Genomic DNA, 18,353 nt, shown 5'->3' on the forward strand with positions numbered 1-18,353 from the left:
CACCACCGATCTCAAACTTCAGAAGATATCTGTTTGTTAATGTGTTTGTGGTGCTTACTTGAATTGTATGAGTAGTTATTAAAATTCAAAACATGTCAATTAAAGATAAACAAAGTAATTAAGAGTAAAAAAGCCCAAACTAGTCTAGTCAGGGACAAGTCAATAGATAAATATAATATTGGGAAGAATAATCCATACAATATCGCCACAAGAGGGGAAGACACGACAAAAGTTAAGATGAGAACGTAGGAAGTATATATGTTAGGCCATATAAATATGTATAAAATATGTATAACTTCTCTAATGGGCCGTAGTTGTGTTACGAGCCCTAATCTCTCTAGGTTGTATATATATACTTGTTTACACCCTAATACAATACACTGCATTATTCACTCTATTATTGACATGGTATTGGAGCCACTAATCCTCTAAACCCTAAATCACTTTTTTTCTCTTCTCTGTCAATCACACTATTTTTTTTTTACTCTGTTAATTCCTCTGCTAATCGACTATGGTGGATCACAAAATTGATCCTGTTTCTCCCGGCCTTTTACTTTGGCTCGGGTGATCAACCCGGCAATTTGATCACACATGTGGTCTTGAAAGGAGACAATTATCTTGCTTGGTCTAGGGCAATTACCTTAGCGTTGAAATCTCGGTGCAAATATGGTTTTATTGATGGAACAATCTCTAAACCTTCTGTGCCAAATAAATTACTTGACTGGGAAACGGTGAATTCCATGTTGGTGTCATGGATTCTCAGAGCTATTGATCCTAAGGTTGCGGCATCCATCCCCTACTTTGAGGAAGCCAAGAAACTTTGGGATTATTTGGAGAAGCGGTTTTGCGAGGCTAGTGGCCCTCGTCTCGAACAACTGCTCACTTGTATTACCAATTGCAAACAATCGAAGGCTATGACTGTTGAAGAGTATTACACTACTTTGATGGGATTTTTTTATGATCTTCTCCGTCTCAAACCCCCTCATGGATGTGAATGTGGCAAGTGCTCTTGCAATGTTGCTGCGAAGTACGAGTCGGATAGGGAGGAAGAAAAATTGCATCAGTTTTTGATCGGTATTGATGATGATAAATACGCTATGGTGCGCACGAACCTTCTCTCGCAGCAGCCTCCTACGACCCTGGACAGAGCATATCACGCTTTTCTTCAAGAAGAGCGTTCTCGTGGCATTGCTCAAGGCCATGCCCAACCAGGGAAGGTTGAAGCACATGTTTTTGCCTTGCCATCGGATCGACGGTCTTTGCCTTCTACCTCTCGTGTGGACAAATCCAAACTCTACTGTACTCACTGTAAACGTACAGGGCACGACAACACTGGCTGTTTCATCCTCCACGGTTATCCCGAGTGGTGGCTTGAAAAGTATGGAAAAAAAGGAGGGGCATCGTCCTCGGTTAGCAGGCCTGCTGCTGCCTCGTCTCTTTCTGCTGCTGCCCCGTCTTTTCCTCCTGCTCCTGCTACGGCTGTGACTGATCACAGCAAGCCTAAGCCTCGTGCCAATGCTGTGGGTACATCGCTGGTTTCTGCTACTTCCCTGCCATCGCAAGGAACTCTCTCGGCTCTGTTAGCACTTCAGCCCGAGCATGTTCGTCTTCTCTTAACTGTATTTTTCTTTGTCCTGGATCATCGACACCGGCGCTTCCCATCATGTTACCGGTGACGAATCATGTTTAATGGGTGTGGAATTCATTCCTCACTGTCCCGTTGGTCTTCTGGATGGCACGCAAGCCATAGCTACGAAGGAGGGGCGTGTTTATTTGGATGACGGACTTATTCTTGAAAACGTTTTATACGTTCCTACACTAAATTGCAATTTAATTTCCGTATCTAAGATGATTGATGATTCCAATTGTACTGTACAATTCACTGAATTTTTGTGTGCTATACAGGTTCAACTCTCGGGGAACCTGATTGGAGACGGTGAACGGATAGATGGACTATATTATTTCCGGCGACTTCCTAGAGTATGTGCGGTGACAAATCCGGAGATCTCTACGTTCGAATTATGGCATCGTCGTCTTGGGCATCCGTCGGATCATATTGTCAAGTTAGTTCCTGCTATTAGTGCTAGTTCTAGTAGAAAATCTTTGAATAAAGCATGTGATGTATGTCCACAAGCTAAACAATCACGGGATAGTTTCCCTAATAGTGATAGTCGGGATAGCCGTATTTTTGAATTAATACATTGTGATTTATGGGGGCCGTATAAAACTCCTTCTACATGTGGTGCTCATTATTTTTTAACAATTGTTGATGATTTCTCGAGAGGTGTTTGGGTTTATTTATTGAATGACAAAACTGAAGTATATTCTTCTTTTTGCTCTTTCTTTGCTATGGTTAAATGTCAATTTGATGTGCATGTTAAGTATGTCCGGAGTGATAATGGTACGGAATTCAAACCTATGCTTCCGTACTTTAGTGAGAGTGGCATTCTTTTCCAAACTTCTTGTGCTGGCACACCTCAACAAAATGGTCGGGTAGAACGTAAGCACCAACACATTCTAAATGTCAGTCGAGATTTAATATTTCAATGGAATTTACCGATTTCTTTTTGGGGTGAATGTGTTCTTGGAGCGGTTTATTTAATTAATCGCACTACCACTCGTTTGCTAGATAATAAAACTCCCTATGAATTATTGTTTGGCAAAGAACCAAATTTTTTTTTGATGCATTGCGTGTTTTTGGGTGTCTTTGTTTTGCACACAATCAAAAGGCCAAAGGTGATAAATTTTCTCCTAGGAGTAGAAAATGTGCGTTTGTGGGTTACCCTCATGGCAAAAAGGGGTGGAAAGTGTATGATTTAGAAACCGTTGATATATTTGTCTCAAGTGATGTCAAGTTCTTTGAGAATGAATTTCCGTTTCTTAAACATGATGATTCTAGTGCTACTAATGTGGGTTTTGCCGAATTGTCAAATGCTAATATTGGGGTGGACAATGATTTCTTGGATGACTTAGAATTTGTCTTGAAAATTGGTAAAAATTCTCATGTGCCCGATATTGCTACTCACTCCCCTGCTCCTCACACCCCTGATGATGTAGCTTCCCCTGCATCTCCTTCTCCAGCTCGCACTACAGCCCCTGTTACGGACCCTGCTGTCCCTCTTCAAGTCAGCCTCGACCCAAGCTCACCTGCGGCAGCTGGCACCCACCGCAGCCCATTGCGGAGGCCACTGCCGAGGCGCCATCTGCTGCTACCAGCGGCTCGGACAGCACTTCTCATGCTGATCCGGTTGTTATTCCTAACACTTCTATCAAGTTGGGTCGCGGTCAAAGGCCGAAAAATGCTCCGGGATGGCATCGTGATTATGTCGCACATACTGTATCTCTCTCTAGTCCATCTATCACTCCAAGTTCACCGTCTACTCCGGGTTCCTCAGGTACTCCTTATCCCTTAGCACATTTTGTGAATTGTAATAATTTTTCCTTGCGACACCGTGTGTTTATTGCAGCTGTGGATACAATGGTTGAGCCTCGTAATTTTAATGAGGTAATGCAACATGAGGGGTGGAAGGAGGCTATGCGAAAAGAAATCACAGCTCCGGAAAATAATGAAACATGGGTGATGGAAAAAATACCTCCGGGTAAGAAAGCTCTTGGGTGCAGATGGGTTTACAAGGTCAAGCTCAATTCCGATGGCACAATTGAGCGATGGAAGGCTCGTCTCGTTATATTTGGTAATAATCAAGTTGAGGGTATTGATTATAACAAGACATTTGCTCCCGTAGCTAAAATGGTCACCGTTCGTGCTTTTCTAGCTGTTGCTGCTGCGAAAAATTGGGAATTGCACCAAATGGATGTCCATAATGCTTTCCTACCCTATTAATTGTGAAAAATTTCGTGCATGACCTACTGTTGCGATTATTATTATAAGGAGAGAGTAGCAAATAACCAAATACCATTTGCTATTCCATCTAAGATTCTAGGAGCTTCCCACCAACTTGCTAAATAAATGCAAGTTTAACAAAGTCAACCTTCTACCACAATTGGACTTACAAGTCCATCTTCAATTCCAACCACCACTACACTATTCATATCATTTCTTATTACATTACTACTCCGTACTTAGCTACTACCTTATTGTGATTTGGAAAGATTAACCCATGTCATTAATTCAATATTTCAATGCAATATAAACTCGAGGATTAGCCAAACCTTAATTAATACTCCGTAGTTATATATGATGAACAATATTAGGAGGTGATTTTCGAGAGACAACAAACAATCAACATGACTAAGTTTATATGTTTGTATGTTGTATTAGTAAAAGTCAATAACGACATAATTTAAAATAGTGCTATTAAATGAATATTAAACCACATAAATTAAACCTTGCTCTCAATCTCAACCAAAAATACAACAATATAAGAGCATATAAGGAGTAATATTACTAACAATTCTTATAATTTATAACTGATCATCAACATTCAACTATTGCATATTAATTAATTAGAATTTTTGGATATCCATTTGCTAAGCACAAACTTCTGATGTCTTTTCTTAATATAATCCTCTGCTTTGGCATTAACATCGCCTTCATCAACTCCCTTGCTACCATCATAGTACTGCTGGTTGAGCTGCGCCTTTGTAGTGCAGCCCGAGTCGCCCCTCGGCTTCCTCTTCAATGGTGACAACACATGAGAGAAATAGATGCGGTATTCATCTAATAAACTCTTTGTGCGAACTACCTTGTTTGAATTTTTTGTTGATGACATTTCTCTTTTTACAAGGCTAACTTTCTCTTTGAATTGGTGTTTATGAGTTTAATTTGTGAGTGATTAGGAATTAATTGTCCTATATTTATAGGCTTGTATCTCAGGCACACATGTTGTATTGTTGTTTAATTACAGTATATGTTTATTTTTCTGCTATATGCACGTTTTTAATGATGTCTAGATTTAAGATCAAGTGAACTTATTATATATTTCAATAAAGTGATCGAGTAATAAATTAAGCTTATTGGCAGTCTTTTTCTTTTACAGTAATTTTTAATCTATAGGTACAATTGTTCCTTGATATTATTATTATCTATTACAATTAAAGTATTTGTCTAATATAATTATCATTACAAAGTATTTATCTTTAGAATCATATAAAGGTTTTCTATGCATGAAAAGCTACCTAGCTACGAATTGTATCATATCCCATAAGGCTTATAATGCTGAGATTTGATATATCCATATCTATGTATGATACAAACTTACTATAATTTATTGTATAACAATAGTGCTAACTTATTTAGGTGTAATAATACCACATAAACTATACAACGGTTTTCTCTAGTTATTATATTGTATTTAGAGCACACAATAGACGTTACCATTTCACTAATAATCAGACTTCCAGAAGAATAATCTATACTATTTTTATATATTAAAAAGCGTTCCTAAAAACGTTTATGTGCCAATCATTCCTCCCTTTTTTGCAATAGCATTATGCCACAACATCACTTAATAATAAATCATTCCTCCCTTTTTTGCAATATCATTATGCCACGTCATCACCACTTAACAAAGGGCATATTACGGATTTCGAACACTAAACCTTAGGGGGAACAAGATCAAACTTCTTACTGTTTTAGCCAATAATAAATCATATCATCTATATAGATTTATACAACTATAAATGATACGCACAAAATTAAATGGGAAAACTAGATTCGCAACTTGAAAAAAAATTAAGAGGAATAAAATCATCTTTTCCCAAACAATGGAGAGTTAAAAATTGGCTTCCTATACTTTTTGTTCATCAATAACATTTTGTTTAATATCTGTGCACAACATACTTAAGCAACCTATACTTTATCAATTCATAATAATACCACAATTCTAATACAAATTACTTGAAAAAAAAAAACTAGGATAATAAAAATATTTTCATAAAGAAAAAAATTTAATTAAAGCGCTAACTCGATGTAACACCCGGACTGCATACTAGTTTTATATTATGAGGAGGTGATCGATTCTAGAATAACTTTAATACCATTACTCCTACAAGTCAAAAGCTTCGAGATCGAATTAGCTACTCAAAACTTTGATATGCTAGTTATGCCTCCACTGCACCTCATTAATCGGGACATACAAAAAGGAATAACGCTAACAGTTCACCATTATTTATTTCATAGAAAAGTTAAGCACTACATATAGCAATTTTGCATCTTTAATTAAAGAAAGTTATAAATAGAAGTAAGAATGATCACTGCGTGTTCGGCCATTCTCAACCGGATCACCAGTTGAAAGTGATGAGTGATACGATAGATACATTGTACACACGTTTAAGTCCAAAAATAATTTTACTTATCTAAATTGCAAAGGAAATAAATTATTAGATGAGCTGATCTGAGGTAAGATAAACAGAGAAATTAATTAAATAACTAACTTAGGGCATGTTCTCTTCTTTTTCGTTCAGTTCAGCTCCAATAAGTTCAGTTCTTAATTTTCTTCTCTCATAAAATGTTCAATTTAGCTCCAATAAGTTAAGTTCGGTTCAGTTCAGTAAATCAGAACAGACCCTTAAACACCACCAAAAGAATAGGGTGATATGGTAGGGTACTATACCTTTTTTTTTTTTTGTTTTTTATAATTGTGCATATGTTCTCAATCATTCCTATAGACTTACATAAAATTAGACATGCTTAAACAATGATAACAATCAATAAGTATTGGCTACTTGAATCTCCAAATTGCTGCTCTCAGATTTGGTTAATGGAGAAGTGCTTTTAGTTGATGATGAATTACTATCACCTTCACCAATTAATCCAAAATTATCCTGCAAATGAGCAAATGGATTTGGTGGTGAATCAATAGAAACCCCTCCTTCCAACATCTTTACAACAGAACTCATCATAGGTCTTGCATTTGGCAAGTATTGTACGCACCAAAGAGCCACCTTCACCATTCTCTCTGCCTTCTCCTTATCGTCCTCTTCGATACCTACAAGCGACAACATCTCCGCTAACTCTCCCTTGTCGAACCTCTCATACGCCCACCTCGGTAGCCACTCTTGGCTAGTCCCACTAAGATTAGTGTCATGGTTTCTTCTTCTCCCTACAATCTCAAATAAAAGCATTCCAAAGCTATAAACATCGCATTTGTGAGTGACCGGGTAGGGAGTCCATAACTCTGGAGCAGCGTACCCTGGTGTTCCTCGACAACCTGACATAACAACGTGTGTGTTATCTCGATTGCATAACATAGCTAGTCCAAAATCCGCCACCTTCGGATTTAGCGTTGCATCTAATAGTACATTCCCGGGCTTAATGTCATAGTGAATGATTCTCTTTTGGCATTCTTCATGTAAATATGCTATACCTCTAGCCGTACCAATTGCAATGTCTTGTAACTTGTCCAATGCTACATACGTAATGTTATTACTTGTTCGACGAAATAATAGATTATCAAGAGATCCTTGTTCCATATACTCGTAAACTAAGGCTTTCATTGTTGGATCGAAACAAAAACCATAAAGCCTTACGAGATTAATGTGATATGTTCTACACATAGTGCTTACTTCTGCCATGAATTGTTCTTCAACCTTCTTACTTACATTCTCTTTCAAAACTTTTACCGCGACATGAATCCCATTCGGAAACTCTCCTTTGTACACCACACCAAATCCACCCGACCCTAATACCTGCTCAAAAAATCAATCGAATTGCATAAATTATATGTTTTTTTTCTATGTTTTGTGTCAAACGGGTTGTGCAATGGTTGATTCATTCGAAATTTGAAGGCAATTTTAAGAAAATTTTAGTCTGGTTGAGTTGGTCATGCTCAACTTTTAGGTTTGGTTTATTTTCGTGGAAAAATATTTTCTTATAGTGAAACAAAGAAATTAAGAAGTATTGGATTAAATTTAAGGTGATGGTTGAAATCTAGGAATATGTTTTATACTCGACTCACCCATACCTGGGGTGAACCTGTGACCTCTATGTCACGTTGGCTCCGATACCTTGTTATATTGAATCATCTCAACCAAAAGCTTAAGCTGATGGTTGAGGTCTAGGAATATGTTTTATACTCTATCACAAAGGAAACCATTTTTACAATTTTATTTTTCATTGAAAATTTATTTTCCTTAAAAATGAATTTCCGAAAATATACGAATTGAGGTAATCCATTTGCAACCCACCTTTTTAGCATGCACTTTTATCAAACACTTTGTTTTGTGGCTTTCTTTTAAATGCAACCCACCTTCTTTGCATGCTCTTTGAGAAAGAGATTAATCTACTTAAGTGGATAAAATAACATAAATAATCAATACACATATCTTCTAACCCTACCCTCTTCAATTTTAGTGCTCAAAGTTAATCAATGTGTTTTAATTAATTTCTAAAAAAATATGTCAAGAAATTACTTTGCAATTAAAGGAAATAGAGGAAGTACTTCATTTTCTTTGTTACTTGCATACAAGCCAAGTCGATTTTTGATCACTTTTGATAATTGTATACGATTATAAGCCCAAATAAAATTATATATAAAGCTCACACAAGCTAAGGTAAGGCTGCCTAAGAGCTATAGTGAGTACGTACCTTAGTAAAGTTTCGGGTGCACTGAGTAAGCTCGGTCGCTGAGAATCGAGTAGGCTGCTCTCGTGCTATGTCACCAAGGAATCGCTCCATGGTTGCGTAAGTAATGTTTGCTTCATTATTAAAATTGTAATTCTGTTGTTGTTGGCTAGAGTTGTTACGTCCAACGGTCAATTGAGCTTGTGCATATTTAGGGAGTGAATCCCCTGTCCTCTTTAAGCAATAGATTATTGCAATCACTATTGCTATAGTAGCAATCGCACTCACAACGACCGAAGCTGGGATAATATATGCAATGGACCATCTTAGTTAACCAAATACCTTGTATGTAGCACTATGTAAATCACGTGTGTGTATATATATATAGTGCCTTAGGTCGAACTTAAACCACAAATTCTCTTTGACATTTATATGTTTATTTAAGAATTAAGAAATGTTTAAGTTAGGGCTTGTTTGACATCATTTTTCGTTTTTAGTTTTCTGTTTTTTAAAAACAAAAAAATCTAAAATAGGAAAGAAGAAAAATGTGTTTCTACTTTTCAGTTGTCAGTTTTCAAAATTATCATGATTTTTATAAGTTTGACTAACTTTTTATTCATTATAAGACATATATTGTATGATTTTGAAAAACTGAAAAACCACATCAATGCCAAATGTACCCTTAATTTTATATAATATCAACTTTTATAATTATTTGTTAATGCATGATGGTAAAAGACATATTCAAAACCAAGTAAAGTGAAATGAACGGTACACACTATTATATTATGGGACTAAACGAGCATATATAATACCATCCTACATACCTTTTTTGGGGATGCCTTGATTTCTCATAGTGAGAAACAAAAATTTGTTTCTCACTTGGAGTTTTTGTAAATAAACCAACAACTTTATTCGAGGCCTTTCAAAGGGAGGTTTGATAGGTACCTTGACATACATATTAAGGGGCATAAGAGACATTTCGCATGAAATTTACCCATATCTCTCCTCTTTTCTCTCACCCCTATGTGCTGAATTTAAGTGTACCACTGGATGATTTATACTATCACTAGATGATCAAATAGTATCATTGAACATTCAGTGGTACTGTATATTCATTTAATGCAACTGTATATTTATTCAGTGGTATTAGCTACGTGTAGAAATAGTATCACTACATAGTCAATGATATTATATAAGCTTTCAGTGGTATATTTAAAAATGGTCCCACGTGCCCATCTCTCTCCTCCTTTTCTCACCCCCATGTGTTTTACAATACTTTTCAATATTTTAAGGTCTGATATGCATTTGCAAATACATATCAAACCTACATTAGTACTTTCTCACTTTATTCAATTGCGGAGCCCACATTAATGAAAAATTTGTTAATTTATTCACGAAAACAATGCCTCTATGAGAATCAGGGAATAATTTCCTTTTTTTTCTTTTTATGTTCCTCAATAAATCAACCAATCAAAGCCTTAATCTATCCTATAAGTAAGGTTGGCTATATGAACCAAATTTGATTATTCCATGTAGCCGTCGACAAAAATCTTCCTCCTCCTTCCAATGCCTCATCTATCCTCATGTAAATCCATGTAGCTCATATCCTTCCTAACTCCTTCTAATTATTGGCGGATCCACGTAGTGACCGGGGGGGCACATGTTACCCCCGAAAAAAAAAAAATTTGTTTACAAAAAGGCCTTCTGTAAAATAGCTTAAAAAGATTAAAAATGCTAACTTGACAACATTATTGAAGGTGATTCAGTGGTTGCTATACAGTTTAAACTTTCTAGTATCCTTGGAGTCTTAGGATTGAATCTCCTCCTCCTAACCCACAATGTTTTCTTTTCAGTTCATTTATATGTCTTTTTTTTTTCCTTTTTTTCGAAAACCATCAATGCTTTATTATTATTTTTTTATCTCCAAATTACTTTCCTATTTCTTGACATTTATATTCAAATAAATCGGATTAAATAAATATGACTTCCGTCATAAATTGATTCTTCCCCAAATCACTTTTCACTTTTTTTGACATTTTTGTTTAGATAAAAATAACTCTCATAAAAAACTGGTTAAGAACAATTAATAGTATGGAATAAAAACTGGTTAAGAACAATTAATAGTATGGAATAAAATTAATAGATCGGATTAAATAAAATTAGTTATTTCTTATTAATTTGACTAATTTTATTTGATTGTAATACCAAATATTTTGATATATATATTGTACATAATTTATCCGCAATAATAACTTGGTGCAAAATCTATAGTTATTTGAAAAATTGATGGTAACTTTTTCTACAAAATCCCATTACATTAAGCAAAAAACTTGGCGTGTTATTACCAGTTTAAATTTAGCTCTTTTTTTTTAGTCTCAAGTTAGTAGGCTAGTAGCTGTATATTATTTTTCCCTATTGTTTAGTGCTACCCCTATTTTGAAATCCTGGATCCGCCACTGCTTCTAACCAAGTAACCTTTTTTATCTCCCTCTCCCTCATTTAATCCCTCCATAGTCCCACTCTTCCACTTTTCGTACCGGTGCACCCCTAGGCCTCCATCTTACACAGGACACGGGCCGACTTATCAACTACCCAAAGATCTGGGTACGGGTACTCGGATTTGAACACCCCTACTTACCATAATGACATGTGATAAACAATAATTGTTTATTACAAAGATTAACATCGACTCCCTCGGATCTATAACAATAATGAAATGGGACTTCAAATTAAACAAAATATTGCAAAGTGAAGTTGAAGTTAAAGTTTTACCAATAACTGCGGAGCTAAAGGAACTAGCTGGGTCACTCTGACTCCCATCAGAGCTCATTGCTTCTCCTAGTCTTGTTCTAACTCGGCTTTGCAAGATGATAATACGTAACTTTGTTTTGATAATGGAAGCTCAACAATATAATTTGCAAGATGAGTTGAAAAATGATCGTAATTCAACAATGAAACAGATCAGATCAGTCTTAGTATGTTTGAAGTATATATAGTATGTTTGAGTCTACGGTTATGTTGACTTGACAAAATCATTACATGCATATTCTTCATAGTTTGAATGAATCAAACAGCCACGTCATACGCGTCTTCTTGATTTTAATTTGATTGGTTTGAATTAATAGGAAATGAGAGATCAGACAACATACACTGCTCAATTAATCAGCTACCACACAAATCAACTCTAAATAAATGAGATATTTGGCAACTTCTAGCTTGTGAACTTGTGAGTTGCCAAATTTGACGCAGGTTGTTTTCAGGCATTTTTTTTCAATGTATTTGTCAAGTTGTTGTAGTACGGACTATGCGCATGAGGGTGAGTTTATAGGGAGTCTGGAGAGGAGTGTTCAGCAAAAATAATCTAACAATATTGTTTGGCAAGACTACCAGTAGTCTTGATTCTTGAATAAAGTTTTGGATATCAAAACCCACTTGAAGATGACTATTCAAAAGTCCATAATTTGTTGCATTTTATGTTGGAAAAATTAGCCATAACATCCTGAAATTTGGCTTAGGTGTACTTAGCATTCTAAACTACGCGTAGTAGTCAAAACACCACGAACTATGATGTTAGTTGTGACTAGAGGTGGGCATGGGCCGTGCTGGCCCGCGGGCGACACGAGCACGTCACGGTGGTGGCACGGCCCGACACGAGCCCGCCAACGGCACATCACATCACGGAGACCGAGGAGTAGGTCGTGGGCCGTGCCGTGAACACAATTTTGAAAATTTGGCACGAGCACGGTACGGGCACGGTGGGCGGCACAATAATTTGGCCCGCAGGACGACCCGCCAGCACAACCCGTGCAAAACGGCTACATTTAGCCGCTTCCAACAGCTGTAAAATGGCTACAAAATAAATTAAAAATAATCTTAGATGGGAAGATAGTTTGAGCACATGTAATCCCAATTGGATTTCATCAAATCAACTATTGATATAAAATTTGGGTTATTCCCTCAACACTGAGCCTCTTGTTTATAATATACTCGTACTTTGACTAAGTTACAAGCTACGTGCGCGGTGATAGAATTTCATTGTACACCATTGTTGACTCGAATGAACAATACAAGAGGGGGGTGAATTGTATTGTAGAGGAAGTAGGATAATTTTTGCGGAATTTATAAAGGAACTCGAATAAAAATTAAAAGTGCAAAGAGAGATTTTACGTGGAAAACTTCTTGGCCCTAATCAAGAATAAAAACCACGACCACAAGGGATTTTAAACTCAATTCTTAATAATAATAGGGCAAACAACCTATTACAAATTAAGACTCTAAACTCAAGTTCCTCTATGAACTTAAGCTCCCTTCAATTGATCCCTCAACCAGTCGAACTCTCAAACTCTCTCTTTCTCCTTGCTTCACTCAGCAATAAAACACTCTTAGAGTTTTCCCAAACTCTAACCCAATACAACTCAAAGATTAAACTCTAAATTGCTAAGTACAAAGACACTCAAGGACTCAAGTGGATTATGACTCTTTTTAAAAGCTAAAAGACTGTAATGCTCAAGTGTGATTTTCCAACTGAAAACCGAGGCTATTTATAGAAGATTTAGGCAGTTGAAATACTCGTTGCCACAATCACCACTCAACCACAACCTCCTTGAAACTAGGAAGTGTAAGGAGTGGGATCTTGGGCAGCAAGTAAAGCGAAATACTAGGAAATCAGTTTTGCTGCTCCTAAGATATCTCAACTGTTTTTGACATACTAAAACGCACGTTAAAAGAATATTTTCTAAAACAGGTTTTCCAAAGAATAAGATGAAATCAAACCAGAAAATCTTTTTCCAAAAGATATTTTAACTTAAAAAGATATTTTTCGAAATTAAATTAAAATAAGTTAAAACAAGAAAAATAAAATCTTTATCAAATAAAATTAAATCCACTTAAATCCTATCAATTGACAATGTACTTAACATAAATACAAGAAGCCTAAAATAAAGATAAAATACATTGGACTCCTTGAGACACTGTGAAGCTTCGACTCTGGAGCTTCAGTTCCTCACTAAATGAACTTGACTTTTGATTGACTTCTTTGATCATCCATAGCCTATCTTTAGACCTTGTTCTATGCTCCATTCTGACTCTAGAACTTCGTTGCATATATACACCTGTCAATAAATCAAAGCTAATAGACTAAAGTTAAACACCTATGGGTTTGCTTAGCTTCCTTGAGTCATCATCAAAACTTAAGGTCAACAACCATACATTTGTTGTATAGAAAAACTGGCCTTGTAGAATATGTGAGCAAACAAGTACATCTAATAAGCCATTTTTTTTCTTTTTTTGAAAGAATCCAATAAACCAATATATTATATTATACTTCATACTTAGTATTTTCTTACACATACATTCATGCAATCATGCATGTACAATGAACATTTTTTTTTTTTTGTGAAAATACAATGAACATTACTAATACCTTGTCTCATCAGGGTGATACACGTACTAGTGTACTACGTGTTTCGAACCCGCGACAACCGGATTGTATGGCAACAAATACCATTTGCTACCAATATTCCATCACAATATAGATAGATAGGTCCAACTTATTCATCTACAATACGCTTTGAGCCCTCTTTCGACAATCCATTTTAAAAGGACAAAAAAAAAAACATACATATATGTGTTACGTAACATAGGTTATAATAATAGTGAACTTATTTCCTTGTAAAAAAGGACATAGTCTTACTAAGCAACATTTTTTTGCGCTTCTCTTGGATGAAAATCTCAGCCTCACAATCAATATCTCCGGCACATTCTTTCTTATCCACACCATCCTTACCGGAACCCTCCTTCTTCATCAGGCGGCGGCTATACCATCTCTGATTCTTATGCTTGTTTTGAATGAAAACGTTGGCCTCACAATCAACATCCCCGTTACAATTTGCTTTTGTATAAGCTCCATTTTCAGAGGTACTTGTCACCTTTGGCACCTTGTAGCTACTTAAGGGTTGCTTCTTGTTCTTGTTCTTGTTTGAACTCTTCTTGAAAGGCGCTAGTATGAAGGCGAAATAACTCTCTTGCTCATTTAAGGTACTAATAGTATTGTGGTTAGAACTGGCTTCTAGTTGCTTCATTTTTTTTTTCAACCACTTTAATTTACCTCTCGATAATATAAGCTTAGCCTAAAGCCATGCAATATGATCAATATATATACATATATACAAAGTGTATCTATACATATATTATAATAGCTAGATGAATATAATATTATGCGTATATTCTCTATCAATATATATACACCACCTAGTAAATATATACAACTACGGTAAATTGTAGTCTTAATACGTGGCATGTGTATTGTTTATGCATCTTGTTGCTTGAGAAATGAAAAGCTAAGGAAGGAATATGATGCTTGTAGCAGGCTTTTGACGTTCGCATGCATAAAAAATTCATGCTCGAAAGCAATAGATGCATAAAGCATACAGAATCATTGTACAAGTTCAATTATTTGAATTCAGGAGGAAAGGTTTGCTAGATAAATGAATTTTAAAACAAAAATTTTTAAGAAAAAGTTACTTACACTAGCTATAAATTGTAGCTTAGGTACTTTATTCCTCGAGTTTTTGGGTGTTTGGCAGCCAACAAAATACGAGTATTTGAAAAATATCTGATTTTCCTAAATGCACACCCATTTTGGCATTATTATTGGCACTCTGACCTTGTTTAGAATAATTAAGGAACATACATAATCCTTATTGGGATAAAAAAATTAAGTCATATGACATCTATATTATCAATCAATCAATCAATAACTATATACTAAAAGACACACCAGCAATGACACGTGTCATTTTCTGATGTGTCCCTTAGTTTTTTTTTTAGGAAACAAATCTTAAATAAAAATAAAGTATAACAAACCTATACATAAATAAAATATTTGATGTATTCTTGACATTTGACAACTATATAAACTTATGTAAAAGGAAAAAAAAAAATTCAAACTTAGCATCTACATATTTTTTGTCAATCATAGTGTCACATGTACTTCAATAATTGCATTTATTTTTTTATTTAATATCTTTATAAAAAGAGACATTATATTTAGAAACTTCAAGAAAGTAACTAGAATATTAAAAATTACTTAAAATAAAATATTTGATAAATCCTTACACAAAAATATTAACAACTATAGAGGATATAAATTTTAGGGGAAAAAACGGAATCTTATATTTGACATATTGAGTGTAGTGTACTATTTTTTTACAACACCAATTTACTTTCTAAAAAAAATAAAATAGAAATATATTTACAGGTTAAATACATAGTAAATAGCTTTTAAAAATTCATTTGGTTAAAAAGCAAAAAAAAAATGATACTAATATTTTGGTTAAATATACAAATATATATATATGTCAGATTTTGTCAAATGTGTATATTAAAATATTAAAATACTTGTATGGCTAATGAGCTCTTTCATAACAAATTCATCATACTATTTTAGAGAAATTTATATTTTTTGAAAAACAAATGTATGTTTAATTAAATTATACAATATTATTTATTTCAAAAAAAAATTATAGTATTTTGGTTTTTTTAAAAAAACAAATTCATTTTAGTATTTTTTGTTTTTTTAACAAATGTATGTTTTTTTAATTAAATATTATTTTATTGTATAATTATTTAAAATTACCGTGCATGGCACGGGACCTAATCTAGTGTATAAAATATATTAAACATGTATATATATGTCATGCTTCATAGATCAAAGTTCAAATATTGTTTGGTTTGATGTAAAGATAGTTTATATAAATGCGTTTTTGGGAAATAAAAGTTTAGAAAAGTTTATTAATATATATTCGCGATGGACAAAGACAAGCTGTAGTTAAATTAAGTGATATTGCCAAACCATAAGGCTTCAAAGTGAAACAAAGTTTAAAGCTAAAGACGCCGAATTCAATTCATTATTATTATTGATTCCTTAAGGTAACAATAAGTATTTTCTCTCAAAAAAAAAAGGTAACAATAAGTATTATGTTTAATTGAAAGGCACCAAAATGAAAAGGTTTCTTTTCAATAAAAATATTCAGTTGGGATTATGGATAACCCCCTAAATTAGACCTAGTTAAAGCCGACTCAGCCTAGAATTGGGCGGGTTTGGACTATACAGAACTTTTCGGCCCGTTATTTTTTATTTTATCAAGTCTACACTAAATAATGTATACTACCTCTGTTACATATTAGTTGCACCTTTTGCCAAAACGGGGTGCTACATATTAGTTGCAACTTTTCATTTTTTTTCCTATTTTAGTAAGTTTTTTAAAATGAAATTACAAAAATACCCACTACTAGAAAACAGGGAAATAACGACGGACTACTTCCGACGGACCAATTATTCCGTCGGAAATATCGAATTTTCCGACGGATTTTAATTCCGTCGGATATTTCCGACGAATTCTACAAATCCATCAGAAATCCGTCAGAAATTTCCGACGGAATAAAAAACCGTCGTAATATATGTGCTTTCCGACGGATATTTCCGTAGGAAATTACTTTTTCCGACGGATTTTTAGTCCGTCGAAAAATTCCGTCGGAATTTATTTTTTTTTAAAAAAAAAATCAACCCCTAGAAACCCTAACACTCCTCTCTTTCCGCCTCTTCTCCTTCTCGATCCTTATCTTTCCTCTTCTCTCTCCTCCCCTTCTCTTTCGTTCTCAGTTTCTCACTCCCCTCTCTGAATCTCACTCCCCTTCTCTTTCATTCTTCTTTCGATCTCTGAATCTCACTCCACTTCTCTTTCCTTCTTCTTTCGATCTCGTTCTCCTTCTCTATCTCTCCTCTACTCTACTTTCCCCTCAAATCTCCCACCATAGCCAACACTAACCACCGACATCAACAACGAACAACACCAACATCAACAACACCATCGTCGGCATCAACATCAACAAAATATTCATCTTTTTCGCCCTTACTCTCTCTCTTCATGCTTAAAACAAAGGTTTTCAGGTCAAATTCGACCATGAAAACTCTAGATTTAGAGTTTTTATGGTCGAATTTGGCCTCTTAAACCCAATTTCGAGGTTATGAGTTGTCTAATTAAGGTATGTATTTCGTTTTTTTCAATTTTGATTTTATTTTGTTGTGTTATTGGATTTTTTTTCTTACAATTTATGGTGGTGGTGGGTGGTGGCTGTTGGATGGAGATCGTGTTTGTGGGTTGCGTTCGGATTTTAATTTTTTTTAATTTTTTTGTTAATTTCTGGGTTGTGATGATTTTTGGTGGTGGCGGTGGTGGTGGTGATTTTAGGTGGGTGGTGGGGTGGTAAATATGGTTAGGTGGCTGTGGTGGTTGTAGGTGGGTAGTGGGGTGGTGGATCTGGTGTAGGTGGTTGGTGGGTAGGGTTCTGGTGTGGGTGGTGCAACGGGCTAGTGTGGGATGGTGATACGGTTGGTGGGGTGAGTGGTTGGCTGGTTGTGTGAGATGGGGGTAGGTGGTGAGGGGTGACGGCTTGCGGTGGTACAGCGTGGCGGTGGCCTTTTTTTATTTTTAATAAAGCATTTTCCGACGGAAATTCCGTCGGGCATTTACGATGGAATTCAATTTCGTCGGAATTTTCCGAGGGACTTTGTCGGGTTTGAAAATACTCTCGACGGACTGAAATCCGTCGGAAAACCCATTTTCGACGGAAATTCCGTCGGAAAAGGGTGTTTTCTGACAACAACTTTTCCGACAACCGGTTACGACGGAATTCCGTCGGAAATGGGTTTTCCGACGGAAAACAAGGTGTTTCCGACGAAAAATTTCCGTCGCAATTAACCTGTTTTCTAGTAGTGACCCTTACTAAAGAACTTATAAACACATTTAACTATCTAAATCAGATTTCA

The 18,353-nt window shown here is 35.4% G+C and overlaps 2 protein-coding genes across 3 annotated transcripts; one reads left to right on the forward strand and one right to left on the reverse strand.

Annotated features, from left to right (window-relative positions):
* The first annotated feature begins 740 nt into the window (after window positions 1–740).
* LOC110712507 lies at window positions 741–3,841 on the forward strand. Its single transcript, XM_021890971.1, has 4 exons — window positions 741–1,619; window positions 1,906–2,523; window positions 2,730–3,125; window positions 3,275–3,841. Exons 1-4 carry the CDS (start codon window positions 741–743, stop codon window positions 3,839–3,841), a joined length of 2,460 nt encoding a protein of 819 aa, XP_021746663.1.
* Window positions 3,842–6,505: 2,664 nt separating this feature from the next.
* On the reverse strand, window positions 6,506–11,530 carry LOC110712381 (rust resistance kinase Lr10-like). Of its 2 annotated transcripts, XM_021890837.1 has the most exons (4): window positions 11,297–11,530; window positions 9,349–9,469; window positions 8,546–8,820; window positions 6,506–7,647 (listed from the first exon to the last, which is right to left on the reverse strand). In XM_021890837.1, exons 1-4 carry the CDS (start codon window positions 11,342–11,344, stop codon window positions 6,667–6,669), a joined length of 1,425 nt encoding a protein of 474 aa, XP_021746529.1. In that variant the 5' UTR covers window positions 11,345–11,530; the 3' UTR covers window positions 6,506–6,666. The 2 variants fall into 2 exon arrangements, with proteins under 2 accessions (XP_021746529.1, XP_021746530.1); XM_021890838.1 differs by lacking the exon at window positions 9,349–9,469.
* Window positions 11,531–18,353: the final 6,823 nt, after the last annotated feature.

The sequence above is a fragment of the Chenopodium quinoa genome, unplaced genomic scaffold (assembly GCF_001683475.1).
Source record: "Chenopodium quinoa cultivar QQ74 unplaced genomic scaffold, ASM168347v1, whole genome shotgun sequence".
NCBI classification, from domain to species: domain Eukaryota; kingdom Viridiplantae; phylum Streptophyta; class Magnoliopsida; order Caryophyllales; family Amaranthaceae; genus Chenopodium; species Chenopodium quinoa.

Excerpts from the sequence above, each read along its gene's own strand:
- LOC110712381 (XM_021890837.1), bottom strand. The coding sequence starts at position 11,344 with ATGGGAGTCAGAGTGACCCAGCTAGTTCCTTTAGCTCCGCAGTTATTG. Across the intron at positions 9,470-11,296 it reads CTTTAGCTCCGCAGTTATTG|GTACCTATCAAACCTCCCTT; the intron begins GTAAAACTTTAA and ends ATGTATGTCAAG. Across the intron at positions 7,648-8,545 it reads GCACCCGAAACTTTACTAAG|GTATTAGGGTCGGGTGGATT; the intron begins GTACGTACTCAC and ends TTTTTTGAGCAG.
- LOC110712507 (XM_021890971.1), top strand. The coding sequence starts at position 741 with ATGTTGGTGTCATGGATTCTCAGAGCTATTGATCCTAAGGTTGCGGCA. Across the intron at positions 1,620-1,905 it reads ATGTTCGTCTTCTCTTAACT|GTTCAACTCTCGGGGAACCT; the intron begins GTATTTTTCTTT and ends TGTGCTATACAG. Across the intron at positions 2,524-2,729 it reads AGCACCAACACATTCTAAAT|GCCAAAGGTGATAAATTTTC; the intron begins GTCAGTCGAGAT and ends CACAATCAAAAG.